Source organism: Capra hircus, chromosome 9 (assembly GCF_001704415.2).
Source record: "Capra hircus breed San Clemente chromosome 9, ASM170441v1, whole genome shotgun sequence".
NCBI classification, from domain to species: domain Eukaryota; kingdom Metazoa; phylum Chordata; class Mammalia; order Artiodactyla; family Bovidae; genus Capra; species Capra hircus.
Genome location: NC_030816.1, coordinates 83,486,252 through 83,510,136, shown reverse-complemented (window position 1 = coordinate 83,510,136; position 23,885 = coordinate 83,486,252). Strand labels below are relative to the sequence as shown.

The following is a 23,885-nucleotide window of genomic DNA, read 5'->3' as shown; positions in this document are numbered from 1 at the left end:
GGGGTTTCTGTTTACAGGCCAGGGTGCTGGGGAGCGGCTTTCAGGACCAAACAAGTGTTTTGAAGATGTCTAACTGGCTTTTGACTAGAGCGAGTCACCCAGATGGCGACAAACTAACGTTACAAGTCAACATCCGGTGGCTGGTCGGCTCCTGGACAAGCTCTCCACGTGCACGCCGCGTGTTTATTCCCGCACACACGTACGTGGGAAGAACTGCACGCGACCCCATGGACTGCAGCCCGCCAGGCTCCTTTGTCCATGGGATTCTGCACCCAGGAATGCTGGAGTGGGCTCCCATTCCCTGAAGGCACACAGGCTCTGATTTAAAAAGACCTCCCCGGCCGCTGGCCGGCAAAGGCCAAGCTTCACTGTCTCCATTTTCCTTCATCTTTCCCTGCTCCCTCTGCACCCCAAAACAAAACTCGAACTGCTCACTTTCACAGCCTCAGATTTCTTACATCTCTGAGCCCCAAAGTGAAGAGTGACACCTGCGAAGCTGTACCCACCCCTCGCCCTAGAGGAGGAAGCCACCCTCCAGAGATTCATGGAAGGGTCTTACAGCAACAACATAAAAATCCCACCCAAGGTCTCTGGCCCATCTGAAGGGCAAGCTTCATGCTCGCAGAACCCAGAGGGGCTAGGATCTTCCCCTCCGCCCACCCCAGCCGCGGAGGATGCACACAGGCTGGCCCCTCGCGCTGGTTACCACGAGGACAGAAATAGGCGTGACGCACCACTCCAGGCACCTCAAAACCCCGCCTGTGGCAGCTGCTTCTTAAGTCATGCGGCACCGTGAAGCTGGTGAAGGGCTCTCACAACGCTTCCCACTGGCCTGCATTCTTGCGCCCAATCCCCACCTACAACAGACGCCCTGGAATCTAAGACCCACCCCTCCTCCAGGGAGACGGGGCTGAGCCCCTCCACAGCACTGACGCCCGTGCAGAAGTCCTCAGGGGCTTCAGGACCTTCTACCAAAAAACAAATCAGGAGGCTCTCCCCCGCCCCCCGGGGTGGTAGGCCACCGCAGGAAGGAGGACAATGCCAAGAAAAAGGCAGGAAAGGGCCTCGGGCCACCCGACATATGGCACCTGGCACCCGCCCCAACCCCACACCTCCTATCAGCAAGCTCCTCCTTGTGTAAGCAAACTTAGCTGGGCTTTCTGCTACTTGGGAGCTGGAGGAATCTTGAAGGATGGAGCCTCAGAACCGCAGAAGCCTGGATGCAAACTAGACCCTGAGAATCACACAGCCCCGTGGTTTTAAAACTTTAAATGATGGAAACACTTCTTACTCAAAAGAACTTTCCCATGGAGTGCCAATGTATAGGATGGATGAAGAAGAAATGCCCTCGTGTTGAGGCAAAAAGCCCTCAGAGAGAGAGAACCAGGGGGGTGCAGAGGAACCAGCTAAAAATGTCACTGATTTGACGCACAGAGCCCTAACTTGCAGAAAGAAAGCAATCACCGCCACCACCGTTTATGACCACTAAGGATGGCTGGGCACCGAGACACACTGATTCTCACACTACCCTAAAAACGTGATTAGCACCCTGATTTGACACAGAAGAAAATCAAAACCTCAGCAGGTCAGTTAACTGGCCCACGAGGCTTTCCAACTAGTAAAGAGGAGAAAGAGTCCCCATTTGAAAGCAGGACAGTGACCTCCAAAACTCCACTCCCAGCCCTCCTGAGGAGGAAACTGAGACGCAGAGGAAAGAGGTGACTGGCAACTCAGAAATCCAGCTCTGCGGACTCCAGCTACAGGCAGAACACACTGTCCTCTGCCAGTGGCCGTCAACGAGGGCCCAGCAGCTGTCTCCAAGCAGGAACAGGGCTGGGAGTGATGTTGAGGAGGACGGAAAAGCACCTAAGACCAGCCACAGGGACACATCAGCCAGAGGAACGCCCTGCCCATCCCCCGGCCTCCCCCCAGCAACTTGCAGCCAAGCTTCAACAACTGCTCCCAGCTCCATCCTGCACAGCTGCGCAAAAAGAGGCCACAAACGTCCCAGCGGAGGCTCGACGCAAAGAGCACAATCAAGAGGCACCAGCCGTCGCAAGGGCACCCACACCATGAAAATGAGATGGCAAATGCCCACAGACACTGGGCCCAACGAAAGAGCAATTCACAGAGCAAGCCAAGGAGAGCTTTACGTCTTCCAAGGGACGAGGGAAATCGTGGCAACCATGAAGAGGCAGCTGTGAGTATGCATCAACTCCAGACCCTGCTGGAATGTTTCTAAGAAACAGAAAAAAGTTGAAGAGCTCACAAACAACAGAACTGCTAGGCTGGGAAACAGGACAGAAGCCATTCTTCTGGAATCCTGCCCACAGTGGTAGTCAGATACAAAGTATAAACGACAGACCAAGCAGGTCGAGTATATGTTACGATAAAGAAAGGCTGAACAGCACAATAAGGAAACTTTGACACAAAGAGAGAACCTTTTTTTCCCAAACACACAGAACACCCAACTCAAGGAGGTTCTAGGCCACAATTTCACACTTTTACTGCCCACATGAGGGGAAAATTCCATTTACCTAGAGAACAAAAGATTTTAAAAAACTGGTGGATCCAAGAAATTCAAATAGTTAGCATTTTGGGGTATAAGAAGAAAATATTTAGAACTGAAGGATGAAAAATCTATGTATCAAAACCCATAAGTAGCATAATACTCAGGACAAAGAAACACACAGCTTTAAATTCATAGTTTAGTCATGCAAGCTGATTTAAAAGATCTAAGCTTTCAATTTAAATTAGGGGAAAAAAGAAGATAAACAACAAAATCCTAGTGTATAGCATAGGAAACTATAGTCAATATCCTGTGATAAACCAAATGGAAAAGAAGACAAAAAAGAACATGCAGGCATAACTGAATCACTTTGTTGTGAGGCAGAAATTAACATTATATTGTAAGTCAACTCTACTGCACTGAAAGAAATTTTTTTATGAAAAAAAATTTTTTTTTTAATTAGAAAAAATTTTTAAGGAAATTTTTTAAACAGAGGGCATAAATAAAATAAAAATTAATGGTGACAAAGATGGTAAAATAAATACTAGTTCTTTTGAAAAGACTAAAAAGACTAGAAAAATCTTTAGTAAACCTAATTAAGGGGAAAAATACATAAATTAACATCAGGAATTTTTTAAATTTACCTACAGATTCAAAAGGTATTTCCAAAAGCATAAGAGTAAATGCTACATATTATATGTGAATACATAATTTAAATGACAATTTCCTAGAAAAATACAGATTATCAAAACTTGCTCAAGAAAAAGTACAGAATCTGAGTAAACAGACAAAACTGAAACTCCTCTTCCACTACATTCTATCTCCACAAAGGCACAAGGCCCAGACAGTTTTACTACTGAGTTCTACCAAAATTTAAGGAACAGAAATTGTCCATCCTATACAAAAACTATTCCGTATCATACAATATACTAAAAACTAACTGACTCTTCCCACAAAGCAAAACATTCTTGATACTGAACTCATCCAAGAATAATACAGCAAGAAAGCTGCAGCCTGAACTCACTTAAAAACTCCGTTGCAAGCTTCCTATATAAAACATCAGGAAATGGCGGGGGGGGGGGGGGGTCAGTGCTCAGTCATGTCGGACTCCTTGTCGCCCCACAGACTGTAGCCCACCAAGTTCCACTGTCCATGGAATTTTCCAGGCAAGAATACCAAAGTGGGTTGCCATTTCCTTCTCCAGGGGAGCTTCCCAACCCAGGGATTGAACCTGCATCTCCTGCATTGGCAGACAAATTCTTTACCACTGAGCTACCTGGGAAGACAGGGTGCTCTTAACACCCCACAATGCAAAGGACAGACCCCACAACAAATATTTATTCAGGCCAAATGTCAAATGTCCTAAGGCTAAGAAATCTCGGTACAAAGATTTCGTAGGCTACAAAAAGCCTGATTTAAAAGAAAAAAAAAAAAAGATAAATTGAAGTTCATCAAAATTAAGAAATACCTAGTTTTCAAAGGACATATTAAGGGAAAAAAAAAAAAAAAAAGGCAATCCAAAGACTGGGGGGAAAATACACACTACACAGACCTGAGGAAGGACCTGACTCCAAAAACGTAAAGAACTCTTGAAACACAAGTGTGTTCAGGGATGAGGGGCAAGAGATTTTTTTTGAGAATCACAACAAAAGATATTCAAGTGGTCAATAAGCACATGAAAGACGTTCAACCTCATGAGGCATCCAAATAAATACAAGAAAAGATGTTCAACGTCATGAGTCAGCAGGGATATGAAAATTAAAACCATACTGAGATACCACTACAAACCCACCAGGATGGCTAAAATTAAAGACTGATAAGACCAAGTGCTGACAAGGATGTAGAAACACCGGAACTCTTGACACCGATGATGGAGATGCAACGTGGACAACCACTTCAGAAGTCAGTTTGCAGCTCCCATAAATCAACCCTCACTCCCCAGCCACTGAACAATCTCACTCCTAGGTATCTATCCAAAAATAGAGCATGTGTCCACACAAAATCTTGTACATGAATATTTACTACAGCTTTATTCGTAACAGCCCAAAAAACTAGTAACATGTAGATTAGTCTTGGGTCCAAAAAAAAAAATCAAAACTTAGATTACACATTACTTAAAATTAACAAAAGAAATTCAAACGTTTAATAAAATAAAATTAGCAAAAGGGGAGCAGTGGTGGCCACCAGTTCTCTGGATCCAGAGCTGTCCAGATGGTGGTGTCTCCACTCTAACCCCTCCCAGTTTTCCCCTCTATTTAAGAAATGTCGATGGATCACTTGGAGAGTAAATGAGTCCTTTGTCACCTTGCCAGGATTAAAGGTGAGGAGACACCATTAACAAGAATTCGGGCCTCTGTCCCTCACTGGTCATGATTCAGCTATGCGGAAAATAAAAAGGACTCACACGTATATCCGATCTCAGCTACCTCCACCTCCATGACCAGTGGGGTCACTGCCAAGAGGGCTCCTGGCTGGGACAATTAAAAAAAGGCAGGGGGGGGGGCAGAAAAAGAACAGTATCTGCAAAATAATGAGTTACTTTCTTCCATCAGCCCCAGTTCTGCGACTGTCGTGAATTCTCTCTTCCCAGCACAGCACAGTTACACATGCCAAGATCAAAATAAAGATGAGACATCTAAATGATTTCACTCAACCCCATCTTTTAAAACTCCCTCTGTGAAACATCGATAAAAGATACGAAGCCCAATCAGGAGTTCATTCCCTGGGACTATTGTCAGGATGATGGTCTAAGAATTAAAGCATGTGTCTACCCACAGTTAATAATCTTGGGCTACACACACACTTATTGTTGCAAGAAACATATACACACAAGTGGATGTGATCCAGGTTCAACATGTGGCCCAAATTAGGCATATAAGCACTGTTCCTTCGGAAAAATCGCAGGGAAAAAAATGTCTCCTTAGAGACATCAACTAAACCAACCTCAGCTCCCAGCTGGCTTCATTACTCTCTTGTCCTCAATAAAAAAAAAAAAAAAAAAAAAGTTGCAGCGTTTATACAGAAACAATTGGGGGAAAGCTTGTTCTAAATACACTTTAAGGTACTTAACTACTTAAAACAGCCCAAAGCATTATTTTATAACTTGTATAAACTGTTAAGCCTTCACTCATTAAGAATGTTGTTAACACCAAAATAAAGGGTAGAAAGTCACCCATTACCACGCACGTGTAGAACGGCCTTTTACAAAGTATATCTCGTATGGAAGAGGGTGAAGCTGTAGACAAGCAGAGGGCCTTCTGGTCTCTTCGGGTGATTCTTCACGGCCTCTGGCCTCTGCCCCCTGACCTCCTGTCCCCGCAGACCCTGCCCCCCGACCTCTGCACATCCCACACAGCTCAGCACTCTGCGCCCCAGCCCTGCCGTGCCTGCCAGACCCAGTGGCAGCCACGGCGGCCTCTGGATTCCAGTGCTTTCTCTCCACCACACACCACCTCCCAAGAAACAGCCGAGGGATTAAAAACCTCCGACTTCTTCCACAGCGCAGGACTCACCGGGTGCATCCATCCTCATGAAGCTTCTAGAATGCACAACTGAGGCTCTCCGAAGGACACACGCTCAAAGTGCTGGGAGAGCAGATACACTCTGGGCGGCTGGCCGTCGTCATCCCTGCTTTGCAGCGCCCGGCTAAAGATGCTAAAGCCGCTGTGGGCACAGTCTCTCCTCGGCTGCCTTCATCCCTTCTGCTAACGAGCCACTTGGGGACGACCCCTGCCCACCACACTCACCCCAGGAGGGGTCTGAGCCACACGGGTGCCCTGCAGGCCTCCCTGAAGTGGGCCCCAACTTCCCTCCTCTTGGTTCCAAGGGGCCATAGGCAAAAGGTACCCTCCCGGGGTCTAGAGAGCTGGACTTGGGAGGAGAGGCCGCTGCCCCACAATCAACCCCCCTTTCCAGTGACCGTGAGACCTGCCTGCCAGGGTTCCTGCGGCCACCAGAAGGTGTCTAGGCACCCCAAACCTGCGAGAGGGGAGCTAGGGACTACACCGGGCACCAAACCACCAGGAACCAGGAGAGTCTTCCATGAAATAACATGTTCCTCGTTACCAGCAACCAATTTGCGGACATTTGGAATGTGACCCTGTGTCCGTGGGGACCACTGCCACCGACAAGCGGCGCAAACTTCTGCAAGAGCAGAAGTCTGCTCTTCACACTCACGGCAAGGCCTGGGCAGCTATTTACGGATGGACGCCCAGGGCTGGAAGAAAAGGCTGCCAAAAACAGCCTGCTTTAGGGCTACTCGGTAGAATTTTTCAAAGTGGACTTAAAGACATGATCAGCCCACATTCCCATTCAAATATGTGCTACAGCGAAGGAACTTTTAGGCAGTCTGATTTCACTCAAGAAAAGTTTTTTTTTTAACCCCTTTCCCTAAAGGGGGAAAAAAATGTTTTCAGTATTTAAGCCAAGGTATGCATTTGAAACAGAAAAAAAAAAAAAAAAAAACACCAAATTTCAAATTTCAGGGAGTGGGTCTGAAGTAGAGACTGTTAAATGCGGCTCTAGACAAGTCTGAATGTGAAACCACAGAGCAGTAACGGGAAAGAAACGTGCCGAAGCCCACCCAGCTGCAACCTGGCTGGGGCTGCAGTCCTCAGAAGCCTGGCAGAAAGGACCTGTCCTAAGACCTCAAAAGGTACATGCTAAAAACATGCAAGTCCCCTCAGGACACTGTCAAGCACTTGCTAAGTCAGGCCCACGTGTGACCATGAGGAGAGGCATTTCAAGATACAACGGCCATTTTCTATTGGACCAAGAGGCCAAGTTCCATCTGGAGATGAGTTTGTGAACCACGGTCCAGGTGCTAGGATGACTACCCTAAAGCAAAAGCAAGAATCCCCTGCAGCAGCTCCAGAGTAGGGGTCTGCCCTTTGGGCCAACTTTATTAAGAAATCAATTCCAATCTGCCAGCAACCAAGACTTTAACACCGCCAGGCCAAGCTGAGCTAATTTCTCATGGATGCGTATGGTTACAGCAGCCATTACCCCAAAAACGTCCTCCTTTAAAGATCAGTCACAGCCTGACCTTGGGTCAGTGACTGTGGCTTTTCACTGTAACAGGGGGCTTCTATGAGTAACTATGTATCTTAGGGCAGTTAACTGGCCTATAAACTAATGTGCAGTTAACTCTCCCTGGGCCCCCAATACCTTTCCAAAAAAGGACAAAGAATATGGGCCTTTCCGCTTCCATTGTGCGTTCAGCCTCACTCTCCTCAGAGTAATAATTTCTGCAACTTCTCAACTCGGGGGTAAGAAGACCATCTGCAATGCAAAGGAAGACTAAGAACCCCATACACCTCACCGTAAGCTCAAAATTCAGCTCCAAGTGGGCTACACTTCGCTTCATTCTGAGCGGTAAATTGCTAGCGCCAGGGATAATTGCTGACTTCTTTGTCCACGACTCTTTCAGAACTTCACCCCTTTTTCACCAAGGTTTAAAAAATTAAATAAAAGCTGTATTTTCCATCATCCTAAACAGTCCAGAGAAGGTTAGTTAGAAAAATACATGGAATTGGCAGTTCCCCAACCCTGGGACTCCCAGCCATGGCAGGACACTTAACAGTCCTCACTGGGACCAACGATTATACAGTCATGGTTCCCAAAGCAAGAGACTCCACTAGAATAATCCACCCGGAGACAATGACATCATGCGAACAACGAGACAGGAAGTTCAGCTCGCAGAAGTGAAGGGTGAAGTCTCGAAAGCCAATATTGAATGACCACTCTCCATTCCCCCGATTAAAAAAAAAAAAAAAAAGTCAACTTCTGCAGAAAAAGCTACTTTACAAATGGAAAACCCACATGGAGGAAATCAATCAGCAAATGAAACCAAACCACCCCCCCCCCAACCCCACGGCCGTTCCTACGGGTGAGTCTGTCCACCTTAAGGGGCGCATCTGAAGCCCCGCTGGTGGAACTTTGCGGGAAAGGCGGAGTGGGAACAAAGCGAAGCCGGGGATTCCTGCGTCCTCCCAACTTTTTCGCAGGCGCACCGCTGGGCGTGAGGGCGCCCGCAGGGTGTCACCCGGCCGCTCGCACGCACGCAAAGCAGCCCCGGACTTGGTGACAGCCACAAGTGGCCGGACGGCGGACCCCGGGCCAGCGCGGGCCAAGGGCCCCCCACCCCGTGCCCGTGGGCACCGATGACCCCCGGGTCTCTTATCCTTCGCCGGCACGGCGGCAACTTTCCGTCGAGGACAGGCAGACCCAAGGAGAAGACTCGGGGACCCCGGCCCCTCCCCCGGGGGCGCTCCCTGAACCCCCATCCCGCCCGCCGCGCGCTGGGGCACCGCGACCGAAGCCCGTGCCCCGGCGAGCCACCCACCTGCACAGCTCTGGGAACTCGGCGCCCTGGGTGCCCGCGGCCCCGGGAAGCCAGCCCGGCGGCAGCAGCAGCAGCAGCAGCAGCAGCTGCAGCTGCAGTAGGAGCGGGCACCGCGGCGGGCGCCCGGCGGGCGCGGGCCCCAGGTGCGAGCTCCGGCCGGCGGCCGCCTCCATCGCGCCGGGCCCGGGCTGCGCGTCCGGAGCCGGGCGAGCGGCGCGCGGCGGCCGGGGGCGGCGGCCGGGACACGGGTGTGCAGCCAGGGCGGCAGGCGGAGACGGACAGGAGCGCGAGGAGCTAGGGACGAGCCAGCGGAGCTCGAGGGGCGCGCGGCTCTTCTGGGCTCGGCGGCGGCCCGGGGGCCTGTCACGTGACCGCCGGTCGGCCCCGCCCCCGCCCCCCGCCCCGCCCCGCTCACGTGACAGCCTTGTTCAGGTGATCCCCGCCCGCCCGGCTCCGCCCAGGCCCGGTCACGTGAGCGCGTCCCCGCGCGCGGCCGGAAGCAGCGCGGCGCGCGCGCGCGCGCGCGCGCGCGCAGGTGCGGGAACCCCAGGCCTGGTGCCCGCCGCTACCTCGCGGGACCCCCGCCTCCGTGTCTCCCCCGGGGGCGCTCTCGGGGGATGGAGGTGCTGCCCAGCCAGCCTGGACTCCCAGGTTCCCACCCTCGACCGACAGGGAGGGGAAAATGAGGTTTAGAACCTAAGTGATGTAAAGGCTGCCGCGCAGCCCTGTTACCATACATTCGATCCCTTAATGAATGGGAACCCACTTTTCTTGCCCTACGGGGGGCCGATCGCTGAGCCCTGCACCGCGTGTTCCCACCGTTACAACCCAGCAGAGCCTCTCACAAACCTGTGGCAATGTGATTTCCCAAGCGTGGGCTTCCTACAATAAGGAAGGCAGCCCAGATATAGGAACTTGAAACATAAAGGAGGTAAAAGGGTGGCTGTCGAGCGAGTGCCGCTCAGCAAAGCTTTTTAATCGCTCTATTCATGTATTTTGTTAAGCTCATGACTGTGTGAATGGCTGAGCTAGGCACAGTGAGAATAAAAAGGTGAATCTGAAAAGACATGAACTTAAGAAGTTTACCTGACACAGAATAATCTGATTATTGTATAGAATAACCACGATGGTAACGGTTCTTTTTTTTTTTTAATATTTATTAATTTTGCTGGGCCACGTCTTTGTTGCCTCATGGAGGAGCTAGTTACCTTATCTGGGCTGGAACCCAGGTACCCTGCATTGGATGTATGCAGTCTTAGACACTGGACCACAGGGGAAGTCCCCTGTTAATTTTTTTTTAATGCTTACTCCACATAAGACACTGTACTAGCAACTAACATGCATGAATCCAGGAACCATATTCTAAATGAGGAACAGAGGCACAGAGATGTTAAGTAACTTAGGCAAAGCCACTTTGATGCAGCAAAGGAGAAATTCAAACACATACAGTAATAGCTAACGTTTATTGAGCAAGTTAATTATGTGCCAAGTGTAGTTTTGCTGTTTTGATTTAGCTCATTTAATATTAACACAATCCTATAAGACAGATACCTTCATAGCACCCATTTTATAGATAAGGAAGCTGAGGCACAGACAGATTAAAAAGCTTGCAGGTCATATGGCTACCAAGTGGAGAAGCCAGAGTTTAAGCACAGGCTAGACAGTCCCAGAGCCTGCAGCTTAGCCGTGGTGGTATATTGCCAAAGAGGAATATGGCCCAAGAAAGGAAAGTTGTGGTCCTAAGAGGGTGCTCAGATGTCCCACTGAGGGCATCATAAAAGGGTTCATATTTTGCACAACAACAATGTTATAATTGCTAAGGCCAAAGATCTTCAGTGGCAACTGAAACCATCAGGTGAAAAATAATTGCAAGCTAGAAAATTCACTTTGTCTAAAAGAATGTTTTTCTACTAAAGAAAAATATATCTTTACAATGGAAAGATCTAGTGGAACCATCTTGATCAAGTGATTAAAATTCTTGGCACCAATATTTGGAAAAAAATAATATTTTCTGCTTTCTAAAATGACATAATTTCTTCCTAAATTGAAGAAAGTGGGGAAAACCACTAGACCATTCAGGAATGACCTAAATCAAATCACTTAGGATTATACAGTGGAAGTGACAAATAGATTCAAGGGATTAGATATGATAGAGTACCTGAAGAACTATGGACGGAGATTTGTGACATTGTACAGGAGGCAGGGATCAAGACCGTCCCCAAGAAAAAGAAATGCAAAAAGGCAAAATGGTTGTCTGAGGAGACCTTACAAATAGCTGTGAAAAGAAGAGAAGCAAAAGGCAAAGGAGAAAAGAAAAGATATACTTATTTGAATGCAGAGTTCCAAAGAATACCAAGGAGAGATAAGAAAGCCTTCCTCAGTGATCAATGCAAAGAAATAGAGGAAAACAATAGAATGGGAAACACTAGAGATCTCTTCAAGAAAATTAGAGATACCAAGGGAACATTTCATGCAAAGTTGAGCACAATAAAGGACAGAAATGATATGGACCTAACAGAAGCAAAAGATATTTAGAAGAGGTGGCAAGAATACACAGAAGAAGTATACAAAAAAGATCTTCATGACACAGATAATCATGATGGTGTGATCACTCACCTAGAGCCAGACATCCTGGAATACAAAGTCAAGTGGGCCTTAGGAAGCATCACTAAGAACAAAGCTAGTGGATGTGATGGAATCCAGGTGAGCTATTTCAAGTTCTAAAAGATGATGCTGTGAAAGTACTGCACTCAAAATGCCAGCAAATTTGAAAAACTCAGCAGTGGCCACAGGACTGGAAAAGATCAGTTTTCACTCCAATCCCAAAAAAAAGCAATGCCAAAAAATGCTGAAACTACTGCACAATTGCACTCATCTCACATGCTAGTAAAGTAATGCTCAAAATTCTCCAACCCAGGCTTCAACAGTACGTGAACCGTGAACATCCAGATGTTCAAGCTGGATTTAGAAAAGCCAGAGGAACTAGAGATCAAATTGTCAACATCTGTTGCATCATTGAAAAAGCAAGAGAGTTCCAGAAAAACATTTATGTCTGCTTTATTGACTATGCCAAAGCCTTTGACTGTGTTGATCACAACAAACTGTGGGTGGAAAATTCTTAAAGAGATGAGACTACCAGACCACCTGACCTGCCTCTTGAGAAATCTGTATACAAGTCAGGAAGCAACAGTTAAAACTGCACATGGAACAACAGACTGGTTCCAATAGGGAAAGGAGTACGTAAGGCTGTATATTGTCACCCTGCTTATTTAACTTCTATGCAGAATACCTCATGAGAAACACTGGGCTGGATGAAGCACAAGCTGGAATCAAGATTGCCAGGAGAAATATCAATAACCTCAGATATGCAGATGACACGACCCGTATGGCAGAAATCAAAGAACTAAAGAGCCTCTTGATGAAAGTGAAAGAAGAGAGTGAAAAAGTTGGCTTAACACTCAACATTCAGAAAACTAAGATCATGGCATCTGGTTCCATCACTTCATGGCAAATAGAGGAGGAAACAGTGGAAACAGCGAGAAACTTTATTTGGGGGGGGGGCTCCAAAATCACTGTACATGGTGACTGCAGCCATGAAATTAAAAGATGCTTACTCCTTGGAAGAAAAGTTATGACCAACCTAGACAGCATATTAAAAAGTAGAGATATTACTATACCAACAAAGGTCTGTCTGGTCAAAGCTATGGTTTTTCCAGTAGTCATGTGTGGATGTGAGAGCTGTACTATAAAGAAAGTTGAGCACCAAAGAATTGATGCTTTTGAATTGTGGTGTTGGAGAAGACTCTTAAGAGTCCCTTGGACTGAAAGGAGATCCAATCAGTCAATCCTAAAGGAAATCAGTCCTGAATATTCATTGGAAGGACTGATGCTGAAGCTGAAGTTCCAATACTTTGGCCACCTGATGTGAAGGAACTGACTCACTGGAAAAGACCCTGATGCTGGGAAAGATTGAAGGCAGGAGGCGAAGGGGACGATAGAGGATGAGATGGTTGGATGGCATCAGTGACTCAATGGACATGAGTTTGAGTAGACTCTGGTAGTTGGTGATGAACTGGGAGGCCTGGAGTGCTGCAGTCCATGGGGTCGCAAAGAGTCAGACACGACAGCAACTGAACTGAACTGAAAATGATGCAGACCATTCAACATCACAGTAATCCAAGTTTATACTCCAACCACTAATGCCAAAGAAGCTGTAGTTGAACAGTTTTATGAAGACCTACAAACTAGAACTAACACCAAAAAAAAAGATGTCCTTTTCATCATAGGGGATTAGAATGCAAAAGTTGGAAGTCAAGAGGTACCTGAAGTAACAGGCAAGTTTGGCTTTGGAGTACAAAATGCAGCAGAGCCAACTCATTGGAAAAGACCCTGATGCTGGGAAAGGTTGAGGGCAGGAGGAGAAGAGGGCAACAGAGGATGAGATGGTTGGATGGCATCATTGACTCAATGAACCTGACTTTGAGCAAACTACAGGAGATAGTGGAGGTCAGGGAAGCCTGACGTGCTGCAATTCATGAGGTTGCAGAGTCGGACACAACTTAGCAACTGAACAACAACAACAAAATGATGCAATGAAAAATATTACTGATGGATAATATTTAAAAGATAATATCATGGTGGCTCAGATGCAGATGTAAAATGAACATGTTTCAAAGTTAATACTGAACTCTTTAATGTGAGAACCAGTAACCTGTTCTAACGGGTTCAAAAGAGAATCCAAAGACAACCCACCACATACACATACAATCAGGAATGCTGAAGTTATGTTGCCTAGTGGATGGAAGATTAGTCAAGACCCATAGTTCAAATGGATGTCAAAGGAACAATATTTGCAGTTCTAAAGATAAGAACCCTAGACATCACCTTCAGTATTCCACAATTTAGAGAGCTGTATAAGAGCTCAAAGATAAAGAAAGCTGTAAAACCCTGTAGAATCAGATAACCCACAAAGTTGCGTGAGACAGCATGTAGCTTTCCACTCAAGTTACCCAATAATTTTTTAGTCCATTTCAAAGTCTTTCACAATTTCCCCCTATAGTGTACAGTATCACTTATGTGGTATTCTTGCCAAGATGTCTAACCTAAATCAAAAATAAAAAGATCAAATCCAGACTGTGAAACTTTCTACAGAAAAACTGAACAGGACAATTCAAAAATGCCAGTGCTCTGAAAGACCTCCTCTGCTTCCCCTCCCCCTCCACAAAGGCAAGAGTAAACAGCAGGCTGAGATACCAGGCAGCTGCTTTGTACATAAAGTTTTACTGGAATGTAGCAGCATGCAGTTATGTGTTGTTGACGGCTACTTTTGCCTACAGTGGCAGAACTGAGTGGTTGCCATAGAGCCGGAAGTATTCTACCATCTATCCCCTACAGCCAAAGTTTGCCAACCCTGGTTCTAGATCAGCAGTTCTCCAAACTGTATGTTTGGACCAGCAACTTTGGCATCACTTGGCAGCTTGTTAGAAATGCCAATTCATGGGCCTCCCTCTGACCCACTGAGTCAAAATCTTTGGAGATGGGCTCCAGAAAACTCGATCACTCACTTTCCAGGAGATTCTCATACACGTGACGGTCTGATAACTACTGTTGCAGAAGGGTGAGCAAGAGAATATTCCTGTCCCCGGTGTCCAGTGCGTTCCTGGGTTGGGCCGACAAGTGAAGGTCCTTGGCTCTGTGCAGGAAGGAGCTCAAGAGGAGGTTGTAGTAAGGGGTGCAGACATGCCTGCTAAGTCACTGCAGTCCTGTCTGACTGTTTGTGACCCCATGGACTGTAGCCCACCAGGCACTTCTGTCCATGGGGATTCTCCAGGCAAGAATATTGGAGTGGGTTGCCATGTCCTCCTCCAGGGGATCTTCCCGACCCAGGGATCGAACCTGCAACTCTTATGTCTCCTGCATTAGCAGGCAGGTTCTTTACCACTAGCACCACCTAGGAAGCCCGTAGTAAGGTGAAATCTAGTTTATTTAGAGAGAGACGGATTCTATATACAGAATGCAGTCCATCTCAGTAGGCAAGAGAGGCCTGAGATGTGGAAGTAGTTAGTTTTTATGGGCTGGAGAATTTCATAGGCTGAGTGGGAGGATTATTCCAATTATTTGGTGGAAGGGGTGGGGATTTCCAGGAATTAGGCCACTTCCTACTTTTTTGGCCTATTATGTTCAAGCATCTAAAACTGAGGTGGCACCTGTGGGTGTGTCCTTTAACTAATGTATTACAGTGAGCGCATAATGAGGCCCAAGGTCTACTAGAAGGCAGATCTTAGGCCATCTTGGACAGAATTGATTCTAACCAGTTTTTGTTGTATCCTCAAGGGCTGTGTCACTCTTTTAATGGTTGTGCCCTGCCCTTCCCACTTGTCTCACCACCACCCTGAATTTAAGGAGCATGAAAAGGCAGATGACACCACCTTATGACAGAAAGCAAAGAGGAACTAAAGGGCCTCTTGATGAGAAGAGTGAAAAAGCTGGCTTAACACTCAACATTCAGAAAACTAAGATCATGGCATCCAGTCCTATCACTTCATGGCAAATAGATGGGGAAACAATGGAAACAGTGAGAGACTTTATTTTCCTGGGCTCCAAAACCACTGCACGTGGTGACTGCACCCATGAAATTAAAAGATGCTTGCTGCTTGGAAGGAAAGTTATGACCAACCTAGACAGCATGTTAAAAAGCAGAGACATTGCTTTGCCAACAAAGGTCCATCTAGTCAAGTCTATGGTTTTTTCAGTAGTCATGTGTCGATGTGAGAGCTGGACTATAAAGAATGCTGAGCACCGAAGAATTGATGCTTTTGAACTGTGGTGTTGGAGACACTTGAGAGTCCCTTGGACTGAAAGGAGGTCCAATCAGTCAATCCTAGAGATAATCAGTCCTGAACAGTCATTGGAAGCACTGATGCTGAAGCTGAAACTGCAATATTTTGGCCACCTGATGTGAAGAACTGATTCATTGGAAAAGATCCTGATGTTGGCAGAGATTAAAGGCAGGAGGAGATGGGCATGACAGAGGATGAGATGGTTGAATGGTATCACCGACTCAATGGACATGAGTTTGAGCAAGCTCCGGGAGCTGGTGATGGACAGGGAGGCCTGGCATGCTGCAGTCCATGGGGTCACAAAGAGTTGGACATGACTGAGCGACTGAACTGAACTGAACTGAAAAGGCAAGACAACAAAATGTGACACATGACCCTTAACTAGCGCCCAAATACCAAAAATGGAAGGTGTAAGGGACAGTTGGGGATAACTGGGAAAATTTGAACATAAGTTGTATATTAGAAACTCTAAAGTCAAATGGTAGAGGGCATAACTCTCCTGCACAAGATTTCATTTAAATTTTGCAGCAAACCTTTGAAAAAGCAGGACTTAAAAATATTAGCTCAAGACCTTGTGCTGTGGGTCGTATTATGTCCCTAAAAAATACGTGGGGCTTCCCTGGTGTGACTCAGTGGTTAAAGACTCCATATGCCAGTGCAAAAGATACAAGAGACTCAGGTTCGATCCCTGGGTCAGGAAGGAGGGGGAAATGACAACCCACTGCAGTATTCTTGCCTGGAGAAGTCCGTGGACAGAGGAGCCTGATGGGCTAGAGTTCATGGGGTCACAAAGAGTCAGACACGACTTAGCAACTAAGCCACTAAACCACCACCACGAAAAAGATATATTGATGTCCTAATCCCTTTGACTTTGGAATGTGACCTTACTTGGAAATACAGTTGTTGCAGAGCAATTTGTTTTCATTAGATCCTACCACAGGAGGGTGTGCTCAGTCCAGTGTGACTGGTGCCATTGTAAGAAATGGGGCAGAGACACTGAGACACACAGGGAGGAGATGACCTGGTGAGGAAGGAGAAGTGATGGGTCCACAGGCCAGGGACGCTTACACGAAAACCGCATGGCAACACGGAGACATGGCTCGGGCCAAAGGTTGTGCTAAACACCAGCCTTCTCGAATGTGATCCTCAAACAGAGCAGGATTCGGTGATGCTTCCCCCGCCCCACGTCCTCTGCCTGCCTTGTCTGTGAAAAACTTTAGTCAAGGAAGAAGTTTGATCAGAGAAATGAGAACATGCGAGAACAAAGGAAAACGGTCAAAGGAGACCAAATAATAATAATGTAGTCATTAAGCAGAGTCAAGGACCTTGAGTTCTTTCTCAAGGGCCATAGATAATGTTCTGAACCATATCCTGTGAGCTGCCTTACAGCTGCTGAAACACCAGGAGGGAGAAATTAACTACGTGATGACCACTCTTCCCACGACAGAAGATGCCGCAAGTCTAAGAACTGGCCACAAATACATGGGAACAAAGGGACTCTGGAGCTGAAGATTAACTGTACCTAAGCTCTTCCCTGGTGGCTCAGACGATAAAGCATCTGCCTGCAATGCGGGAGACCCGGATTCAATTCCTGGGTCAGGAAGATCCCCTGGAGAAGGAAATGGCAATCCACTCCAGCACTCTTGCCTGGAAAATCCCATGGACAGAGGAGCCTGATAGGCTACAGTCCATGGGGTCGCAGAGTTGGACACGACTGAGCGACTTCACTTTCACTTTCAAAACAACCAAGGTGATGCTGGTCAGACCACCGATGACCAGCCTGAAGCTGCATGTAGCACTGACAGAGCTGTATGTAGCCCCCACCCGTCCCCCCAGCTCTGTCCATCAAAGCTCTCACTCTCTGCCTGTCAGGGGTGGGGAGTCAGCCTTTGGACAAATGTCCACCACCCTTCATCCCCTGCAAGTTGCCAGCATCTGAAATAAAGCAAATTTTCCCTTTCCACCAACTTGGCCTGTTTATTGGCTTTTGAGCATTTTGAGCATTTTGAGCGGCGAGTAGTGGACCCACCGCACACCTTTCGGTAACGTGATCCTTCCTTCAAGTAGTTAATGGCTTAGGAGGGGAGACAGTGAATTTTAACGTAAGTTTTAAAAAATTGTATTGACGTCAGCTCCTACAGGATCTTAAGTGGTCACCTAAGAAATGTAATGGTTTCCCAGGTGGCGCTAGTGGTAAAGAACCCGCCTGCCAATACGGGAGACGTAAGAGATGCAGGTTCGATCCCTGTGTTAAGAAGATTCCCTGGAGGAGGGCATGGCAACCCACTCCAATATTCCTGCCTGGAGAATCCCATGGATAAAGGAGCCTGGCAGGCTACAGTCCATAGGTTTGCAGAGAGTCGGACACAACTGAAGTGACTGAGCATGTACACACGCAAGAAATTTAGATTTAATTGGATATAAAAGGCTTCCCTGGTGGCTCAGATGGAAAAAAAAAAATCCACTGCAACGTGGGAGACCTGGATTCAATCCCTGCGTTAAGAAAATCCACTGGAGAGAGGCATGGCAACCCACTCCAGTATTCTTGCCTGGAGAATCCCCATGGACAGAGGAGCCTGGTGGGCTACGGTCCACGGCATCACAAAGAGTTGGACACGACTGAGCAACTAAGCACAAAATGAGGAAAAATAATAGCTGACAATATACTACCTATTAAAGAGCCACTATGTGTCAAAAAACATTCCTGTATTTTATGATTTACTCTTTATGGTAGTCCTGTGAGCATAGTAATCCTATTCACATTTAAAACATGAGGAATTCAGGCACAAAGAAATTAAATACCTTCCCTGAGGTTTTGCCATGAGTAAGAGCTTCTATGTGAATGATATACTCTAGTAAGAAAGTCTGTGATTTTAACTCATAAACTTCCTTCTCACTGGGAGATTTGGAGCATGTGTGTGTGTGTGTGTGTGTGTGTGTGTGTGAGTTCACAGTTACACATCAGGAAAATTCATATCACTGCAGGATGGACTGAGAACCACTTTAATGAAAGCACCAGAATTAAGTTGACAAAAGAGACAGTGGAAAGGTGTCTGCCCTTCCCTAGGAATGCCTAGTTCCCACTTGGTTAACGCCTGGTCAAGAGTAGAACCCATGTCTTGTGACTTCCTTGGGCACTGAGGTGGCCTGTGACTACCTGGAGCAGCGGGGGGTGGGGACAGGGGATAGGGGCAGACGATGTTGCCTGCCTTCCCATGGGGGGTTGACCATGACTTTCTTTCCTGGTGAAGCCCTCCTCCCACTACAGAGGCTAAAGGTATGAGACCCTTGTAACACATCCCTTTTTATAACCCGAGGGAGGGCATGTGTTCCAGTCCTGACCATGGGATAGATGGGAAGTCTCCTGAGATTTTTTGCAAAATAGTTCTCCCTCCAATAAGAAATGCAAAGAAGATCCTCTCTTCTCCATCCCTCCCCTTTTTTTTTTTTCTGGAAGCAGTATTGTCTGATAGGGCGCTTGTAGCTGCTATAGTCGCTTGAAACTCCAAGAGAAGACATGGTCAACACAGTGGGAGAAAGGATCTTCAGTGTCACTGCTGACCACTTCTGAACTGGCCAGTATCTGATCATTCACTTTGTGACATGATAAATAAATTTGCTTAAGCCAAGTGTGTCAGCTGATAATTTATTGCCTTTCACTCTGAGTGCACCCTTTAGTACATGCTATTTTATGAACAAAGGAATTCTTATAAGCAGTTCTCTTTACAATGAGCATGATGTTAAACTTTCTGAGTTGAAAACACTCTGGAGGGAAATCTTGAGAGCAAAGTCTCCTGCTGCTTCCAGAACAGCCATACCACTGGTTTCTGCCCACCTCCTCCCTGACCTGCATGCTGAAGGGTGACCTATGACCTACAGACCAGCCTGGTCACGTCAGAGAACCTCTCTGCTGCTCAGCGAGCTGAACCACACCCTGTCCAATGAGATCCAAACCCCTTCCTGGTTTATCCTCCCTTGGTACTAGCCCTAGAATACCATACAGAGTCCCTTTATATCTTATAGCTGCTCTTTCTTCAGAGTTAACAGTTCTCCATGCTGAAGTTCCCCGTTTCGATCCTCTGATTGAACCCAGACTGCTATGCCACGCTTAGCTGGCTTTCGTATTACTTGCAGCATTACTCACCCAAAGCATGCCAACGGGCAACGCAGTGCAGCACCTGGCAACTATTTCAACATGACAGACAAAGGCATCAGTGAAGATTAGGGTTTCTAGATTGGAACGTTGGTGCTGCCAAGGACAGGAGGGAACAGAAGAGGAAAACTGGATTAGAAAAGAAAAGTGCTGTGTCTTTCTGTGCAGTTAAGAGTCAGGAATACCCAGGAAGAGGTGCCCTGCAGGCACTGGTAATACAGCCCTAAGCATGGCCAAGAAGTCAGGAATAATTGCAGGGGAGACATTTGGAAAGACAGGAGCACTGGTGATGGGAACTGTGACTGGACATCAATAGCGTCCAGTGAATAAAACAGCCCCGGGAGAGAACAAAAGGGATTCTTGGTGGACCTGTGGTCTATTTTTGTTGTTCAGTCACTTAGTCATGTCCAACTCTTTGTGACCCCACGGACTGCAGCATGAAGGCTAGACGTCCCTGTCCTTCTCTATCTCTTGGAGCTTGCTCAAACCCAAGCCCATTGAGTCAATAATGCCATCCAACCATCTCATCCTCTGTCACTACCTTCTCTTCCTGCCCTCAATCTTTCCCAGCATCAGGATCTATTGGGATATAACAAATTACCTTCAGGTAGCAAGCATCATTTATTAATTCTCACGAGTTTCTGTAGATCAGGAATTCAGACAGGGTCCAGTAGGGTTGTCTCCTTTCTGCTTCATGACTTCTGACCCTCAGCTAGAAGATTTGAGGGCTCAGGGCTGGAATTATCTGAAGGTTCTTTCTCTCCAGCACCTGATGGTTGGTGGTGGCTGTCGGCTGAGCCCTCAGCCGGAATGCCTTGGATGTGGCCTCGACTTATGGCCTGAGCTCCTTCAAACGTGGTGGCTGGGCTCCGAGTCAAGCAGAGAGAGAGAGAAGGGGTCGAGAGGGGGACTCAGCTTGGAAGTCCCAGATCACCGGTTTTGGGGAGGCAGTTAGTAGGCCCCCGCCAGCTTCAGGGGGAGGAACCCTGGACCCCAGCTCTCAATGAGCAAGGGGAAGGGGACAGGTATCAAGGTGTGGCCGTGTTTGAAAAATGCAAAGTGCCCCCTTGGAGGGCGCTATGTTTGTGAGGAAGAGAGAACAGGCCAGAAAAAGAGCAGAAGCACAGAAAGAAAACTGAGGGAGCCAAGAGGGAAGAGAAAGCTCCTGTGAAGTTCCCCTTGAGAACTGCGCGGAGCCCGCCCTGACACACACGTGAGAATGAGCGGCGGCAGCGGCACTGTGGCAACGCCAGCAAGAATCTCATTTTAGGTTGGTGGTTGGAAAGAAAAGTCCTCAGATTAATCATAGATGTTCACTCAAGTTCTCCTGAAGTAAGTGAGAAGATGGGAAATAACGTTCTTCAACCAAACCGTGATCTGACTCAGGATATGGGCTGTGGTTTCCCCGCTTTACAATGTTGTCTACGAGGAGAGTCAGGAGCTTGTGAATAAATACAAGCCCTAGCTCTGTATCAGCGAGACTTGTACGAGTGAGGGCTCTCGCAGAACTGTAGTAGAAATGCGGTGACCATTGGAACACCGTCTTTCTCTTCTGCACTCACTCTCCGCAAAGCGCATCATCGCACGCGAAGACAGTGAAGTTAATTCAACAAACACATACTGAGTGGTTCGTTTTTAATCGACACTGTACTGGCCCTAGGGATGTCGAGGAGTCACAGTCCCTTCCCGGAGGGACTCAGAGATTGAAGACAAGAAACCAGTGATTTACTAGTTAGTGTGATAAGGAGACAGGCAAATTACCCACAGGGAACTAAGGGAGACGGGATCTCCTCTAGAAATTCCCAGAGAAGATGATCTCGGAGTCGACACTGCCAGAACAGAAGGGAGCAGAAAGGATTGCGGAGGCAGAGGGGAGATGCTCGTGAGGGAAGCTCAGGCCAGATTTTGAGGAACTTTGTGCTTTGCTGAAGAGAAGGTAAGTCAGAGAGAGAAAGACAAATGCCACATGGTGTCACTTTACATATGGAATCTAAACTGTGACACAAGTGAAGTTATCTTGAAACAGAAACAAACCCACAGGCATGGAAAACAAACTTGTGGTTGCCAAGGGGGAAGCGGGTTTGGGGAGGGAAGGACTGGGAATTTGCATACTATACAGAGAATGAGGCTTCCCAGGTGGTACTAGTGGCAAAGAATGCTCCTGCCAATGCAGGAGACACAGCTTCAATCTATGGGTCAGGAAGACCCCTGGAGGAGGAAATGGCACCCCACTGCAGCATTCTTACCCAGAAAAAAGTCCCATGGACAGAGGAGCCTGGCAGGCTACAGTCCATGGTGCCGCAAAGAGTTAGACACAACTGAGCGACTGAGCACATCCACGCGTATATAGAATAGATAAGCAGCAAGGTCCTCCTCCTATGCAGAGCAGGGAACTATATTCAATATCCTGTAATAAATCATAGTGGGAAAGAAGGTGAAAAAGTACATTTATATGTATGTATATATGTATATGCATATACGTTTATATGTATATATATTTACATATATGTAGGGCTGAGTCACTTTGCTGTGCATCAGAAACTAACTCAGCATTATAAATTGACTATATTTCAATAAAATAGTAACAATAATAATAAATAAGCAGGGTGACAAGTTATGACCAACCTAGACAGCATATTAAAAAGTAGACACATTACGTTGCCAACAAAGGTCCATCTAGTCAAGGCTATGGTTTTCCCACTAGTCATGTATGGATGTGAAAGTTGGACTATAAAGAAAGCTGAGCACCAAAGAATTGATGCTTTTGAACTGTGGTGTTGGAGAAGACTCTTGAGAGTCCCTTGGACTGCAAGGAGATCCAACCAGTCCATCCTAAGGGAGATCAGCCCTGGGTGTTCTTTGGAAGGACTGATGTTGAAGCTGAAACTCCAATACTTTGACCACGTGATGCAAAGAGCTGACTCATTTGAAAAGACCCTAATGCTGGGAAAGATTGAAGGCAGGAGGAGAAGGGGACAACTGAGGATGAGATGGTTGGATGGCATCACTGACTCAATGGACATCAGTTTGGGTAAACTCTGGGAGCTGGTGATGGACAGGGAGGCCTGGTGTGCTGCAGTCCATGGGGTTGCAAAGAGTTCGACACGACTGAGCGACTGAGCTGAACTGAATTGAATAATAATAATAAAGAGAAACGAAACTCAGAGGATTTTTAGCTGAGTAGCCACATAATCAGATTTTTATTTTAGGCAGATCACACTGACCACCCTGTGAAGGACAAGTATGGGGCTCATATGAGGGTGGCTCACTGGAGGCAGGGAGGCTGGTTGAAAGACTGTGACATAACCCAGGTGTTAGGTTGAACTGTATCCCTCATGAAGATGTTAAAGTCCAAATCCTTTCCTCTGTTCATGGAATTTTCCAGGCAAAAATACTGGAGTGGGTTGCGATTTCCCCCTCCAGGGGATCTTCCAAACCCAGGGATTGAACTTGTGTCTCCTGCTTTGCAGGCACGTTCTTTACCGCTGAGCCACTGGGGAAGCCCATTAACCCAGAATGTGGCCTTATTTGGAAACAGAGCTGTTGCCGAGGTGCTGGGTTAAGCTGACGTCATTCTGATGTAGGGTGGGCCCTTAATCCAACATGACAGGTGTTCTTATAGAAAGAACGTGGTGTGAAGGGACAGGCGGGCACAGCAGGAGGACGCCAAGGGAAGGCTGGAGTTACACCACCAAGAGCCAAGGAACAACTGGAAGTTCGGAGAAACGCCTGGAACAGGCCCTTCCCAGGAGCCTGCAGCTGAGCCTGACCCGGCCAGCAGCTTGATCTCAGACTTCCGGCCTCCAGAACTGGGAGGTGATACGTTTCAGAGGTTCTCAGCCACCAGGCACCAGCATGGTATGTGGTTAGAGCAGCCCCAGGAAACTGACCCATCAGGGTAGGATTTTGATGAGCGTTCCCACAAAGGCAGCAGCAGCAGCGGAAACAGAGAATAGAGAGAACTACAAATTCTACAGTTTGCGGGGGACCAGCTGTGAAGGCTGAAAGAGAGGCGTTGGGCTGACTCCCAGGTATCTGGCT

The 23,885-nt window shown here is 47.2% G+C and overlaps 1 protein-coding gene across 1 annotated transcript in view; it reads right to left on the bottom strand.

Annotated features, from left to right (window-relative positions):
- The window catches only part of IGF2R (insulin like growth factor 2 receptor), a 103,695-nt gene extending 94,655 nt beyond the window's left edge, over positions 1-9,040 (bottom strand). Inside the window, exon 1 of the mRNA XM_018053434.1 lies at positions 8,853-9,040. Coding sequence (XP_017908923.1) covers positions 8,853-9,025 — 173 coding nt within the window. The 5' untranslated portion in view covers positions 9,026-9,040. The remainder of the gene's footprint in view (positions 1-8,852) is intronic.